At 43.5% G+C, this 15,172-nt stretch overlaps 1 protein-coding gene and 1 long non-coding RNA gene across 3 annotated transcripts; one reads left to right on the forward strand and one right to left on the reverse strand.

The window, feature by feature from the left end:
* Positions 1-501: 501 nt before the first annotated feature.
* On the reverse strand, positions 502-3,254 carry LOC130371908 (uncharacterized). Of its 2 annotated transcripts, none has more exons than XR_008893231.1 (3): positions 2,284-3,254; positions 972-1,072; positions 502-683 (listed from the first exon to the last, which is right to left on the reverse strand). It is a non-coding gene; the product is annotated as an uncharacterized LOC130371908 (long non-coding RNA). The 2 variants fall into 2 exon arrangements; XR_008893230.1 differs by having other exon boundaries at positions 502-686.
* Positions 3,255-5,551: 2,297 nt separating this feature from the next.
* Positions 5,552-14,929, forward strand: LOC130371639 (adhesion G protein-coupled receptor E1-like). The gene is made up of 19 exons (XM_056577482.1): positions 5,552-5,942; positions 7,174-7,254; positions 7,424-7,591; positions 7,783-7,938; positions 8,226-8,372; positions 8,724-8,846; positions 8,940-8,983; positions 9,087-9,191; positions 9,420-9,573; positions 9,856-9,978; positions 10,216-10,406; positions 10,703-10,870; positions 11,159-11,353; positions 11,866-12,083; positions 12,192-12,258; positions 12,350-12,441; positions 12,533-12,701; positions 12,945-13,037; positions 13,570-14,929. Exons 1-19 carry the CDS (start codon positions 5,915-5,917, stop codon positions 13,609-13,611), a joined length of 2,364 nt encoding a protein of 787 aa, XP_056433457.1. The 5' UTR covers positions 5,552-5,914; the 3' UTR covers positions 13,612-14,929.
* The last annotated feature ends 243 nt before the right edge of the window (positions 14,930-15,172 follow it).

A 15,172-nucleotide genomic window follows, 5' to 3' on the forward strand; every position in this document is an offset into this window, starting at 1 on the left:
CCCTCCAGGACGTCGCCGCCGCCAACGGGCCCTCCAGGACGTCGCCGCCGCCAACGGGCCCTCCAGGACGTCGCCGCCGCCAACGGGCCCTCCAGGACGTCGCCGCCGCCGGGCCCTCCAGGACGCCGCCGCCGCCGGGCCTTCCAGGACGCCGCCGCCAACGGGCCCTCCAGGACGTCGCCGCCGCCGGGCCCTCCAGGACGCCGCCGCCGCCGGGCCTTCCAGGACGCCGCCGCCGCCGGGCCCTCCAGGACGTCGCCGTCGCCGGGCCCTCCAGGACGTCGCCGTCGCCGGGCCCTCCAGGACGTCGCCGTCGCCGGGCCCTCCAGGACGTCGCCGCCGCCGGGCCTTCCAGGACGCCGCCGCCAACGGGCCCTCCAGGACGTCGCCGCCGCCGGGCCCTCCAGGACCTCGCCGCCGCCGGGCCCTGCAGGACCTCGCCGCCGCCGGGCCCTGCAGGACCTCGCCGCCGCCGGGCCTTCAAGAACGTCGCCGCCGCCTAAAACATTCTAAACAATTCACCAAGCCTAAAAAAAATGTGCAGCTGTGAAGTTCCGTGTCTCACCGTTCTGCATCCGTTGGGCTGCACGGCTCCCGGCCTTCCCTCCACCTGCAGCGAGCGCCTCCAGACGACCGCCATGGACCTCACGGCGAGCACCTCCAGACGACCGCCTCCATCACCTCTACTGAAACAAGACAAAATCTATTTAAACACTGGAGATTTTTTTCTCCTCGCTCACTCAGATGTCAATAGCTTATCTTCTCCCATTCTGTGCGTTCTTGAGAAGTATCATTTCCTATAAACTCCCAAACCCAGCCACACATCTAATCTTCATAAGGACACTAGTCCTAGTGGCTGAGAACGCTTGGCTAACAATCCAATCACAACCAATGACTGAATTCCAGTTTTATTCTGAACCGTTTGACCACGCCAAGGAGGAGTTTATAGGATGTGCAGTTCCACGGCTCACCCGTCTGTTCCTGTAGGACTGAACGGCTCCTGGCCACCATCCACCTGCAGCTCCCAGCTCCAGACCCGCTCTGTTGAAGCCTCTGAGAGTACAATCCGCTCCTGAACAAAAACAACTGTTCATAAATCATTTGGTACTCTGCAATCCTTGGAAATATTATGAAGCATGAGCTCGAATAGAAAATGTTCAAATCCTGTATAATGATTAATTGGTGTACAAATGTGTATAGTTCTATTGATTACTTTTTTACTTCTATAAAACATTTAATGAATAGTGGGAAACTACACAAGAAAAGTAAATGAATGCGGTTTTAACGCGGTTATATTAGTAAAGCAAGTCTTACCCAAAAAGTCAATAAATGGTGACCACATTTTATCATTATTATTATTATTAACTATTTAGTGCTTCACTAAATTCCTATAGCAAGGGGAACGTTACTCTCCTTCATTGGTGATGTTCATGTTCCTCGATATCTTCCAATGGACTCGTTATGAAATCCTTCTGGATCCTCTGCGTTGAAGTGCGTTGTTCAATTTCCAAGGGGCGTGTCTAAAGGGCGCGATCTAAAATGGATCGATGCTATGCTATTGGATAGGCCTCGACTAATCATAGCATTGGAACGGGTGATGCAGAAATACATATTCCTCAATCTTTGAGTAGTAGTCGTTCGTTCTTTTAGTGAGCATATACAGTCTTTAGTTCCAACTTCCATCTTTGTTGTTGAAACACCTCTGCATGTTGCGTATATCCAACCTCACATTAGATAGCCTAAAGGGTTGCTATTGGTCGTTCTATTTCGTACCGGGCAGAAAACGTTATATTACGGAGGGGCGCCTGACCGCATCTTTGAAGAGCAAATTATATACGAGGTCCGTCTAGTTCCGAAGCTATTGGTGAAATACGCAAAACGAATATTGAAATGTTAATTTTGGCATTTAATTTGCATCTACATTTTGCCAGTGAAGGAGTTTAGGTTTGCCAATCCGAGGTCTAATGGGCAGTAAACATGTTCATTAAAATACAAATGCAAAGTCCACAGAACATACGCGAATAAAAACCACATTGCACCACCAGCGGTCAACAGCAGCAGCAGCAAGTGTATTGAAAGTAGAAAAGTAGTAAAGAGAAGAATATAATTGGGAGAGTGGTGTGCAAGTCAGACACCGCATCTAACCCAGGACCACCTTGCAGATCACAAGCAGCAAACCTTCTAGACCAACCAAACACACAAACAGGCCCCCAGTCAGTAGGGTCAGTCAGAAAGGTTTCCACAGAAGGGCTCAGTGGGGTTATGGGTTGAGCAAAAACTGACCCCTTTCTTCCTTCCACAAGTTTCCATCCTGTATTTTCGGACATGTGGAGTCGGTCATGTTTCAAGTTATCCGTGGATTCCTGAGGGCAGTGAAGTATCTGCAGAAGGTGACGTCCAGGTCCAGCGGTCTGCCACATTGACCACGAGATCTTTAACCGAGTGGGACCGCCTCGGTTTGTAGTAGGCCTAGAACAGTTTGTGTTCAACAGGGTGGAGGTCCTCGTTTCCATCAGAGATGCTGCAGTTCTTCCATGCTGCTTCCACAGTGAGCAGAGGACACTTCCCAGTGTGGTGGTCGGTGCTGTAGCGGTCCGCAGCGTTAGTTAGTCAGTCGATCCCATAGATAAACCACTCAACACAAACTACCACTTCCATCAGCAAATCCACATTAACCTCCAGCGGTAAAACATGTACAATAGAGGGGCGAGAACAGACGACAGGAGGAGATGGGGAGAGTGTAACATGTGCAGTGCTCATGAAGGAAGTAGGCTACCCCGCGTTACTCACTGCGTGGGTCCCGGTGACGGGGGGTCCACGTCGGTGGCCACGATGTCCGGATTGTTCAGCCCACGCAATCCAACGCAAAAAAAACGATTAACAACCGTCACGGTGGGGGCGCTTTATGAGGAGAGGCGGGGGAGACGCAGCTGAAATCAAGTAAGAACTAGTGACCTCCAGAAGAACGTGATTGGTTGTGAGTAAAGGCGCACGAAGATTTTGTGTGACGGCTGGTTTAACCGCGGATGAACGAATGGCGGCTCACTTGACCGCAGTCCGGTTACGGTACCCCCAGTCTGGCTGTTTCCCAAAGTGAAGGCTGCAGCCTTGCTAGGACGCGTCCTTACTAGTCGCGTCCTATGGAGATGAGACTAGAGTGCTAGCTCGAGTGCTTCCTAGCGTTTGTAACGTCTGACTTTGGGAACGACTTGGTAGTGTGGAAGCGCTTCCGCTTTTTAATACTGGGTGTCCGCTTGTAAACACATGTGCGCTTATGAATAAAACATGGCAGCAATCAAGCTGATCGATATTTATTTGACTTTTGTCTGTTATGAATGCGGTCATGTCTCCTTCGCATGGAGCCTCTTTGGGGAAGTCACAAAAGCGAAAATTGAATTGTCTTTATTAAAAGGAAAATCCATTCAATTTTTATAAAACTAAGTGAAATTGTCTGAGAACTTAATTCATGCATCACATTTACAGTACGGTTGATTACTATTATGCAGGGGGAAAAAGACAAAGAAAGAGATACTGCGTGTCCGCTTGTAAACACATGTGCGCTTATGAATAAAACATGGGAGCAATCAAGCTGATCGATATTTATTTGACCACAACGCATTAGAATACAAACAGTTTAGAAATAAGCTGAAATCTACCAGTTCAATAGCTTTGTGCAATACCTGTTGGATAAAGAATGTAACTAATATAAATAAAGTTTTCACGTTATAAATTCTAATCGGAATTGATTGAAAATGAATACATTCTTTTATTCTTTATCTTTGCATACCGGTATTTGTTTATGTCCATTTTATATATGTGCGGATGGAAGCATATTCAATGTGTTTCAGTGTCATGGCAATCATGGAAATAATATGTTAAATACGCAAATAATGTTTTAGATCTGCAGTGATGGGCTTGTGTCACACTTCCACATTGTGCTTTGAACTCAGTAGTCGATTATATTTTGACTTGCAGAATGCAAAATAGACCACAGACACCTAGTTCGCAGAGTTAGGTAGCCCCCCCCAGCCCCCTCTATACCACTGTGGTTCACACTGCATGAGTTGCATCCTGTATTTACCACCTCCTTATAGAAGATGCATATTATATTATGTATTCATTCTTTTTTCAAACAAAAGTGAATGTTTCTTTTGTTTTTTTTATTGTTCATCTGATTATTTTATGCACTCTGTTCAGAGAGCAGAAACATTTTCAGGAAGAGAAATTGTTAAATAAAATAGGTATACAAAACATACATAAATACCTATTTATGTAAACATAAATAGGTATATATAAATAATGTAATCTTGTGAGCGAGTAAATTGACATTGGTGACAGTGGTGTTTAACACCAGCTACGTCCATGCAAAATATAGCAACGTATCATTAAGTTGCAAAAACGTTTGAAAAGTGACACGGGTCTTTAGGCTTGATTATTTGCATTAACATGATGAATCTATAAAAAGCAATACGGCACAAAATATTTCTGAAAACTAATACAACTTCACTTCATTCGAACGTGTACTGCTCTGCCATTTTCAAGAACCCGCCCGGTGAACGCAGAGGATTGTGGGTAGTTTTGGCTCATCTAGGATGCAGCGATGCATCCTTGAAAAATCTCGGAATTCTCCAAAACAAAGGACGCCAAAATGGCGCGGCTTTCTAGTGTCCTCAACATTGGAACAGTGCTTGTAGGCGTTCTATGACGTAGCGTCCTTAAAAGGGCGGCCGTTGAGCATGCTTCCTTGACATTGGGAAACAGCCTCTACCTGATCGTCTGCCGGTCCCCGAACTCTTGCCTGTCCCCGTTCACTCTGCACTAGGACATACATGTACGCATACACAAACACATGGACTAGTTTTCATTGCTGTTTTATTTCATTGTTCTCTTTGGTAGTTTTATTTATATATGATGTATTTAAAGTTGATCGGTTGATCACACAGAGACACACAGACCTCTAAGTGGAAGTTGACCAACACTTTTTCTCTCAAAATAACAGTTCAATGTAAAGCAAACACGAGTGGAACACTTTACGACTTTCTTCATGATTTATCAAGAATACCCATATAAAATTAGAGAAAAGGGGTCATGATCGAATAGAAACAATATTATCATGAACCTATAAGCTTCCGAAGAATGATTCCTCCCCTCGATTGTCAATTGTGTATTGTGTGTCAGGGCGGATCGAGTCAAATGCATGCTGGGAGTCTGTCGTATACCCATCACCACCACCGTTATAAAGCACATCAAGGCTGCCAAGGGGAGGGCGTCATTGGGTCGTCTGTTCACGTCTGAAACAATGAGCCGTCGCCCAGACTGGTCAAACCCTCTCTGACCCCTGTGTGGATCAGTGCTAAGCCTGTCAGCACCACTGAACATTAATTGTGGACAAAGGACAGGACACTGAAGAGTCAAGGCTATCTCACACACACAACTCTTTCCACCCTCTCTTCGCCTCCTCCTCTTCTCTCAGCCCGACCCGGCTGCTCTGCCCACTTTTTGGAGTCCTCCTCCTCCTCCTCTTCGATTGAGGGGAGGAGAGAACAACGTTGTTTGACAATCCGACAAACTGTGTCAGTTCTCTTGGCGCCGTGGAGGGGAAACTATACAGCTCAAGCAAGGAGGGAGAAAGAGAGAGATACCGATAGAGCGAGAGACATAAACACAGAAATAGAGAGGTAGATAGAGAGAGAGAGTTAGGAGGGAAACTCTGAAGTGTTTGCGTTTGTTGTGGGTTTTAACCGTGGATGTCAGCACTTATTTGCTTCTCTAACCTAAGCAGTTCCACTGCTTATTTCACCCGAGGGCTATTTATTTTTTTATTAAGAGCCACAAGCAAAAACATTTTTTCCACTTTAAAGATGAGAATAAGCATTTAAATTGGGATCATTTAAGCAGAGTAAAGGCTTGCGCCATGACAACGAGGGAGCTCCTGCTTCTGGGTGAGTCACGTCTGTTTCCACACACACAAACTTTTCTATGGAAAGACTGCCATGTGTTCACATAAAAGAGATTGTAAACTGTGGCTGGTATGTTTGTGGCTGAATTCCAGAAAGCAAAAGCAAAAATCCTGTGATTTTAAAATGTGGTTGAAACACAGTTGTTTTAAAAGAAAAAACAAAACAAACGCGGCAATGTCAATTGTAATATGACAATGGTCATTCCCATTACATAGGACCAACGGATCAAAAAGCTGTCGATGACTACAAATTCATCTTTACATAGGTTTTCATGAATGCCAATCTAAGGAAGCTAATACATTCACTAAAGTAAAAAGATTCTGCTCTGTTTTTCAGATTCAACAAGTTTATTTTCTCTGAGTTTAATTCTGAGAAAGGTTTTCATTTAAAAAAAAGAAATTAATTAAAAAATTACATTAAAACGTTAATTCAGAAAAATAAGAGCATAATTGATTTAGTTAAGTTGTAAAAGCTTCAATAATTATTGAATGAAAACAAACAGAGGCAGAGCACATGTGCTCAGCAGCTGTATGGTGTTTGGATTTGAGGACCAGTCTGTCTTGGCTTGGGTTCACAAGGTGCTTCTGTTCTTCTCTCTTCCAAGATTTTTAAACCATGAGCTCATCCAACGATAGGAACCACTATGACCGATAGTGATATTAGGGCACACAGAAGACATAAAGCACACACACACACACACACACACACACACACACACACACACACACACACACACACACACACACACACACACACACACACACACACACACACACACACACACACACACACACTTTCAGACAAGGAAGCATTGAGTGTTGGTTGTCATGCACTCAAAACAACATGACAACAGTGAAACTGATACTGTCAGAAAGAGTGTGATAGAAGAAGTGTGAATCTTAGCTGACCTTGCACCTCATTGTGGGCTGTGGGGAAATCCTCCATGACACACTTACAAATATAATTGTTTAAACATCAACATACTTGCTTTTTTCAATGCCTTATTTGGTTGGATTAAGTATAGGCACTCATAATAGACAATAGGGCTATCGTATAAATAATACAAATGCAATGCACACAAATTAATTCTTCAATTCATATTCAGAATGATGATGATATACTGAACGCCTACTGAATGTAAAACACTCTTACTGGTATACTGAAAATATGTGGATTGTTAAAAGATTACTGAAAGGTGTCTTCTTGTTTACAGCTGTTCACCTCTCCCTGGTGGTCTCTTCCTTGTCTGAATGCCCTCCTGGATTTGAGTTAACCGCCGATGGTGTTTGCATTGGTATGAGTTGAAACCTTATGTAACTTTATAAATTAATCTTTGGCTGGTCATTAAAGAATAGAAAAAATTCTATAATAACCTGGTAATTCTTTGCATTGACATAGATGAATATTTAACACATTCACTGACACCTTTTCTCCCCCACCCCACCGCTCCTTTGGCCTGAAAGATTTTGACGAATGCGAGGAATTCCCAGAGTACCCTTCTGACCCTGTGTGCGGGGAAAACGCAGTGTGTGTCAACACAAACGGCAGCTTCCGCTGCATGTGTGAGGATGGCTTCGAAACTTCAAGAAGGGAGCAAAGCTTTGAGTCTGATGAGGGGGAAACATGCATAGGTAATGACAAACAAAGAAAACAATTTCAGCATCTACATTTAGAAAAGCTTAGTGCTCCAAGCTTTTTTCTTAAATGTAAGCTATGTCTGTTTTTAAATATTATCTTTTATTCGTATTATGTTATTATCATTATTATTATTTAGAAGGTTGCTAATCTGTCTGAAGGCTAATCTATTTTGTTGTACTTCAAGATATCCCCGAGTGTGAAAGAGAAAAAGGCCTTTGTGAAAAGCATGGAGAGTATGCAGAGTGTCACAACTCTGTGCCATTCTACTCCTGCATCTGCAAGATGGGATTCATCGCTTCCAGTGGGCTGGAGATTTTGGTAGACGATGACCAGTGTATTGGTACGAACTAGTTATTTTAATTAAAAAGACTGCGCCACTCCTTGCTTCGTCATGACCTGTGCTTGGGGTTTAACATTTTCGGAAAACGCTTTATATGGGCTTGAGACCAGAGTCTCAAGCCCGATCAGCCACAATTAGAAGAATGCGCACGTCAGTAGCGTCACTGGGGGTTTGAGGAAATTTCAAGAAAAATTAGAACCAAAGGCAAACAATTAGAATAACACAACTGGAACAGGAGCCATTACTTATTTATCGTCTAACAATGTTGTTTGTTTTTCTTCATTTAGATTTGAATGAATGTCAACATGAGAATATCTGTGGGCCAAACTCCTCATGTGTTAACACTCCGGGAAGTCACCACTGTGAATGCAAAAAAGGGTTTGCATTGAGCTCTGACCAAACCACTTCCGAGGGGGCTGCAGAGATATGTAAAGGTGAAGGCATAATTATATGAATGCATCGCAAGGTGAAATTAATCTGGAGTGTCAATACTTTTTAATGGCATTCATCTAAAGCGAGTTAGCTACCGATTGCCATTAACAATAAACTTGACTTAAAAACATATTAATAAATGGCAAAATGGGCAAACATATCAGCAATAAATATCAACAAAGAACCAACGATTACAAATCTTTCTTTGGCTTGTCCCAGCCATACCATCCATAAATCTGTCTGAACCCAAACAACTTCTGCAGGACATGGAGGCCTTTGAGCGGCCCAGGAAACACACTAAAGCTTTTTTTTGGTTGCCCCCTTTCCTCCCATTGATTCCATTCCCATTTTAGACGTCTGTGAGATTGATAAGACAATCTGTGGAAATGGAACCTGCCACCCGGGAAAAGATGGACATGTGTGTGCATGCCACGCCGGATCCAGCAACTACGGCAACAAGAGGTCCCGCTGTGTTGGTTAGTCGCATTACAATTATACTATACCGTACATTCTTGATTGAGTACGTATTTTGAATAAACCTTACCACTGATTCACTGTACTCCCCATAGAATTAAACTGTGAGGTGTTCACGAATGCGTTGAATCAACAAGAGGTATGAACCATATACCATATGCTCTTCTCCAACTTCTTCAGCAAATCCCTTCTGGCTGATGATGCCCGATAACTTCAGTGATCTATCTTTCCTTCCTATGCAGAGTGATCCAGATGTAACTAGTGTCCTAAGGATGTTGAAGGGCAGCTGTCTGAACCTAAGCGAGAGCGAAACTCCCACCAGCTTGGACGGAGAGGAATTTCTTGAGGTAGCCCAGTCATTTTGCTTTTCTGCCCTAATAATCAGAGCTCAAATATTATCTTTGAAAAGCCTCAAAACCACCACAGCACCCGGTGGTCCCTGGCAGCTGTCCACCACTGCTATGTGGGCAGACGTCACACAACATGGGCGTGTGTTTAGACTGAAGAGAGTCTCTGGCTCTTCCCTCTTTCCACCAACATGTTTTCATATTGCTCCCCCCCCTTACAATCTCCAGAGGCTGTTGTCTATGATAGACAGGCTCCTTTCGGGCGGAACCGTCTTGGATAACAAGCAGGTATCCTTCATCCTGAGTCTAGTGGAGAGCAGCCTGGGTCTGATCGCTCCCTTCATGAGCAAGAACAGAACGCAGGTCTCCAAAGCTCACACAGGTAATGTGCCACACTGCCCATCGCCCACAGCTCCCTATAAATTGTTAAAAACGTGACCTTAACTTCATCTCATTGACAGCATTATCATGGACTGCTTAATGTGCAGAGGTAAATAAGGCCATTGTCCATGCAGATGTTATATCCAGAAATGTTATGCCCTCTGTAGCAACAGCCCCATACATAAAACCAGAAAGCAGCAGAATTCAGTATTATAATTTTGTATTTCCAACTAAACGGTATGTTGTTCTCTGTTTCCCCAAAATGTCATTGATGGTGTTCCAGAGTTGGAGCTGCTGCTGTTTAAAGGTCCTGGTTTCCCCCAGGGCCCTGTGACATTGTTAACTAAACATGCCAAGCTGCAGATGCAATGGGAAACAGCTGCTGGAAAAAACTCCACTTACCCAGGTCATCATCCATACCACCCATTCCATGTTCCATGACCGCTACCGGAACTACACACACAAGCAATGCAATCTACAGTGTCATTTTCAAATAAATGTGAAGGTGCATCACAAATTGAGAGAGTGTGTGTGTGTGTGTGTGTGTGTGTGTGTGTGTGTGTGTGTGTGTGTGTGTGTGTGTGTGTGTGTGTGTGTGTGTGTGTGTGTGTGTGTGTGTGTGTGTGTGTGTGTGTGGTTGCAGGCTTTACAGCCCTGATCTTGCTGAGCTACTCAACCTTGGAGAACTCCACCAATCGGTCCTTTAGTGGGATCAATGTAACAAAAGAAAACAGCCTTCAGATGAATTCTAAAGTGGTTACGGTTAAAGTTAGTAACCCAGACACTGCCGCCCTCCAAGTGCCGGTGACATTAACCTTCAACCATCTGCAAAGAGTAAGAAAGGGAATATAAATATTGTTCCAATGTGTATACGTGCAAGATTGTTGTACATACCTAGTTACAAAGTGTCTCTTATGTGCTTAAAGGTTGGCTGCAAATTGGTGCATACAAAGTATATGATAATGAAATGAAACGTTCAACTGTATTGCTGCAATATTTTTTATGCACCAATATTTTGTTGCCAACAATTTTATGTCAAAATGTGTTCCTGGATCCTGTTAAGACTGTGTAAACCCATTTAGTACACTGGTCATCTCTAACATGTGAAACGTGGCGGTCTCATTTTGCAGACAGACAAGGCCAACGACTCGATCTGTGTTTACTGGGACTCGGAGGCCGACGGCGGGTCCTGGTCGACTGATGGCTGCGACACCCTCCACTCAGGTGCTAACTACACGCTGTGCTCCTGCAAGCACCTCAGCAGTTTCGCTGTCCTCATGGCCCTTCACGACATAGAGGTGAGAGTCTTTTGGTGGTATTGATAGGTAGGTGATGTCAGTCCATTTGTCTGACCATCTATCTCTATACTCGTGTCTAACCGGTCGTTGGTGTTTTAATACCATATTTTTATTTGCTTTGTCCGGCCGTCTGTATGTGTGTCAACTTTCTATCGATATTCCTTACTCTTTAATGGTCTATTTGTCACTCTCTCTTCAGCTTTTTGTCAGGATGTCCATCTTGCTGTCGCTATGTCAACATAACAGTTTATATCTGTTAAATCTCTTGGTCTCCCCCTTCCCAAACAGGACCCGTATGAGATGAAGGTGTTCACCTGGGTGGGTCTGACGCTATCACTGGTTTGCCTCTTCGTCTGCATCCTGACTTTCGCCCTGATCCGCTCCATCCAGAGCCCCAGGAACAGCATTCACCTCCACCTGTGCCTCAGTCTCTTTGTCGCCAACCTGGTCTTTCTTTGCGGCATCACTCGCACAGAGAACCAGGTAACAGTGGGTGGTCCCCAGTCTAGAATGTATGATGCAAACGTTTCTAAATAGCAGTAGACATTGGTGGCAATGGCTGAAGGACTTGGAGCTAGGTGGCGTGTGGAGACTGTGACTAGTGGGGACTGGGTAATGCATTATGGGTTGGGACTTGGTAACGAATGGGTACTGAATGACTGGTTGGGACAGGGTAACTAATGATTACTGAATGACTGGTGGGGACTGGGTTACTGATGGGTACTGAATGACTGGTGGGAACTGGGTAACTGAGTACTACATTACGGTTGGGGATAACTTATGGGTACTGAATAACTGGTGGGGACTGGGTAACTAATGATTACTGAATGACTGGTGGGGACTGGGTTACTGATGGGTACTGAATGACTGGTGGGAACTGGGTAACTGAGTACTACATTACGGTTGGGACTGGGCGAATAATTAGATTCCACTGAGTTCTCGGCTCCCTGTACCGTGCGTGTCTCTGAGTCTCCTCTCCCTCTCGGTCATGTCAGACCGGCTGTGCTGTGGTGGCAGGGCTGCTGCATTATTTCTACCTGGCGGCCTTCTGCTGGATGTGTCTGGAAGGCATTCAGCTCTTCAGGATGGTGGTCCTGGTCTTCAACATCAGCTTCCAGACGGTCCGCATGATGGCTGTGGGCTACGGAGTACCGGCGGTGATAGTCGCCATCTCCGCACTGGTCAATTCCGGCGGATACGGCACAGAGAAAAAGTAGGCACATTTCACCAAGCATACCTTTGTGGTACGCTTATGATAGACGGCTGACACTTTTATGGGTTCCCAGCTTACTGAATAAATCAATTGATTTGTGTTGTTTAGTTGCTGGTTGAACTTAGAAGGTTCGTTCAGGTGGAGTTTCTTCGGTCCTGTCTGCTTCATCATCACAGTAAGGAAAACCCCCTGACAACGTTGATTATTTTGCTCTACCACTAGGATGTAAAGAACATCATATAGTTGCCATCCCTTTTGACTTCCAGGTGAACATTTTCTTCTTCTTCGTCACCGTGTGCAAGCTGGCACAGAAGTTCTCAAGTTTAAACCCTGACTTAGACAACTTACACAAGATCAAGTGAGTTTATGCGCTCGGAGCTCCTGTCCTTTACAGCTCATTACTTCCGTGGATCTGATAAAGATTACCGGCTTATCATTTCTTCCTGCAGAGCTTTCACTATCACCGCTGTGGCCCAGCTGTGTGTACTTGGCACCACGTGGATCTTTGGCTGTTTCCAGTTTGGTAACGGCCCGTCAGCCATGGCTTACGTGTTCACCATCCTCAACAGTCTGCAAGGCGTTCTGCTCTTTGTAATGCACTGCCTGCTCTACAAACCGGTTTGTACATGATTTGCATTCAATTATTTGAGAATATATCTAAATTGTCCAAAATCAATGTGATCCAAATCAATGTGTATACATCTGCGTCCATCTCTATTATTTAGCAAGTATTCAAATGCAAGGTGGTGGGATATTTTCCTTATGGAATTGCTTAGAAAAACATCGTGCACATACAAAGAGAAATGGGATTCCCTTCACAGTAGTAGTCTGAATTATTAACGCCTCTTACGCCCCCTTCAGGTAAGAGATGAGTATGGAAAGATATTCTCCAGATTTTCCACACCACAGAAGAAGTATTCAGAGTTCACTTCCTCCCAGTCAAGCAAAGCACAGGTGAGAAATGTGAAGGCATCTACTGTCAAGAAGCAGAATTGGCTAATAAATTTGCACCACCAGTGACAACCTGGCAACGTCAAGCCATTGAGGCATATAGCATAGTTCACACATTTGCATATTTTCTTAATTTCTAGAGTTGTGATCACATCTTAAAGTACTTTAATATGAGTTTAACACCTAACTGTAATTCATATATGTTGTGTCAATATTTTGTACCTGTCATCCTGGAAATCCCACACAATCTTCTGTCTCTAGTTAAACTATGAATCAGATAATGGCTGCCAACAGGTTCCATGTAGCAACATTTAAATCCTCCCTTTGTTAAATAAAGACAGCTAGATTTCCCCGCTGCTGACATGGACAGTTTAATCACTTCATTAGTGGAGGTGTGATGATTCACGGTGCAATACCGGCAAGATAGTTATTAAAGGCGTGCATTGCCAGGTTTAGCATCTTGGTGACTTGGAGGCAAAACAATCGGCATAGAAACAATATCCTTAAAATCTCTCTCTCTTTCCCTTCCCTTCAGACTTCCAAGAGTACCCAGAACACTGGGGAGTCTGGCATATGAAGTGCTGTCGGAAGGCTGAAGCTTGTAGAGTGGAGCTATGTATGTCTTTGGACCCCCTCCAACGTCTTCGGGGAGTACTTCCTGTTCTTATTCTCTATATATTTGTTGTAAAAATGTTGACAATTTTTGCCTTCCTAGTAGCTGGTTGGTTGCACTGCAGAAACGAAAAACCCTGCTGTTTAATTGAGCATATCCAGATATACTGTAGGTTCCCCCCTCCCCTCTCACTCTCCCACTTCCAGATCAGGTTTCAAATGTGTCTCTTTTTGTGGGTGTTTGTCCACAGGCACACACAAATGTAATGGAGGAATAATGGCTATTGAGTCAATGAATGAAACATCAATTTGATGGATGTTCCAAATGGTGTACTTTCATTACTCCATGAATGTAAATACAATGTCTGACTTTCAGTCAGGGATTCTTAGTTTGAGCTTTAACCTCTGTAATGACAATCTTACAAAGACAAGTCTGTGGATGGATGTTTCGTTTTTTGGTTAGCAGTCTATGGTTCAGTTTGTTGTGTACATAATTGTTACTCTGTATGTAAAATGCTCCCAATTCCTTGATTGAAAGTGGCAAATAGGATACAGAGATATGTTTAAAATGTACATTTGTGTTTACATTGTTATCTTGAGTAAGGCGTTTAGGCTTTAATAATGTATGTATGTAGTGCCAAAATGGAGTAATAGGATTGTTGATCAAGCTCTATCTTCACTGTGAAGAGACTCTTTAATAAGGAACCAAAAGACGACGATTTCTGGGTATACACTGAGGAGTACCTTAATAATTGAATCATTAGGATATACATTTTAGCCCTCTTTATGTCAGATGATGCTTCAATGCTGTTTGTGTTAGCCTTGAAGCTCTGTCGCTGAAGACTCTTAAACACGACTTATTTGCTGCACATTTTGTCCTTCAATGTGCGAAGGACGTCGACTTGTGCAATAAAACACAAATCATAGCTCTGCTTTCCTCACTTGAAGTGGTGTTTTTCCTAATATATAACACAAACAGGATTGCTAGATCGGGGCTATGGACCACTGCAAATCTCAATGGCTTGACCTGAACTGAATTGCAGGTGAAATATGAAGTTGATAGAACATAATTACCTTTAGAGGTGAGGCCTTATGATTTATGAGGACCTTAGTAGTCTTAGAAATAGTAAAGAAATGGCCTTAAGTGGTGAACCAGGTTAATTATGCCACTGAATTGTTATTTTTTTATGTGTATTTGATATTGGTTTCTCATAATTAAAATAAAATAACATTTGTAAAAATAAACATTAGCTTTAAAGTACTCTGGTGTCTATGCATAATCTGATTACAATAACCAATTATTGAATAACTATTCATTTAAATGCTCATGTAAAAACATATATGCACAATATAATACATTACCATATGAGATGAAGATAATGTGATACTATTGATACTACTGGAAAGACAGCAGTCAAAGCAGAGGTAAGTTCCATCTTATAAAAACTACACCCAGAAAGTAAGAAGTTTCAAAAGTCTAAGGAAGGAATAAAGACAATAGAGGTGACGATAGATTTGGTCAGAGA

Source organism: Gadus chalcogrammus, chromosome 2, assembly GCF_026213295.1.
Source record: "Gadus chalcogrammus isolate NIFS_2021 chromosome 2, NIFS_Gcha_1.0, whole genome shotgun sequence".
Classification (NCBI taxonomy): Eukaryota; Metazoa; Chordata; class Actinopteri; order Gadiformes; family Gadidae; genus Gadus; species Gadus chalcogrammus.

Coding starts and splice junctions, on each gene's coding strand:
- LOC130371639 (XM_056577482.1), top strand. CDS start 5,915: ATGACAACGAGGGAGCTCCTGCTTCTGG. Junction 9,574..9,855: donor GGTCTCCAAAGCTCACACAG/GTAATGTGCCAC, acceptor ATGGTGTTCCAG/AGTTGGAGCTGCTGCTGTTT. Junction 12,084..12,191: donor GGATACGGCACAGAGAAAAA/GTAGGCACATTT, acceptor TGTGTTGTTTAG/TTGCTGGTTGAACTTAGAAG.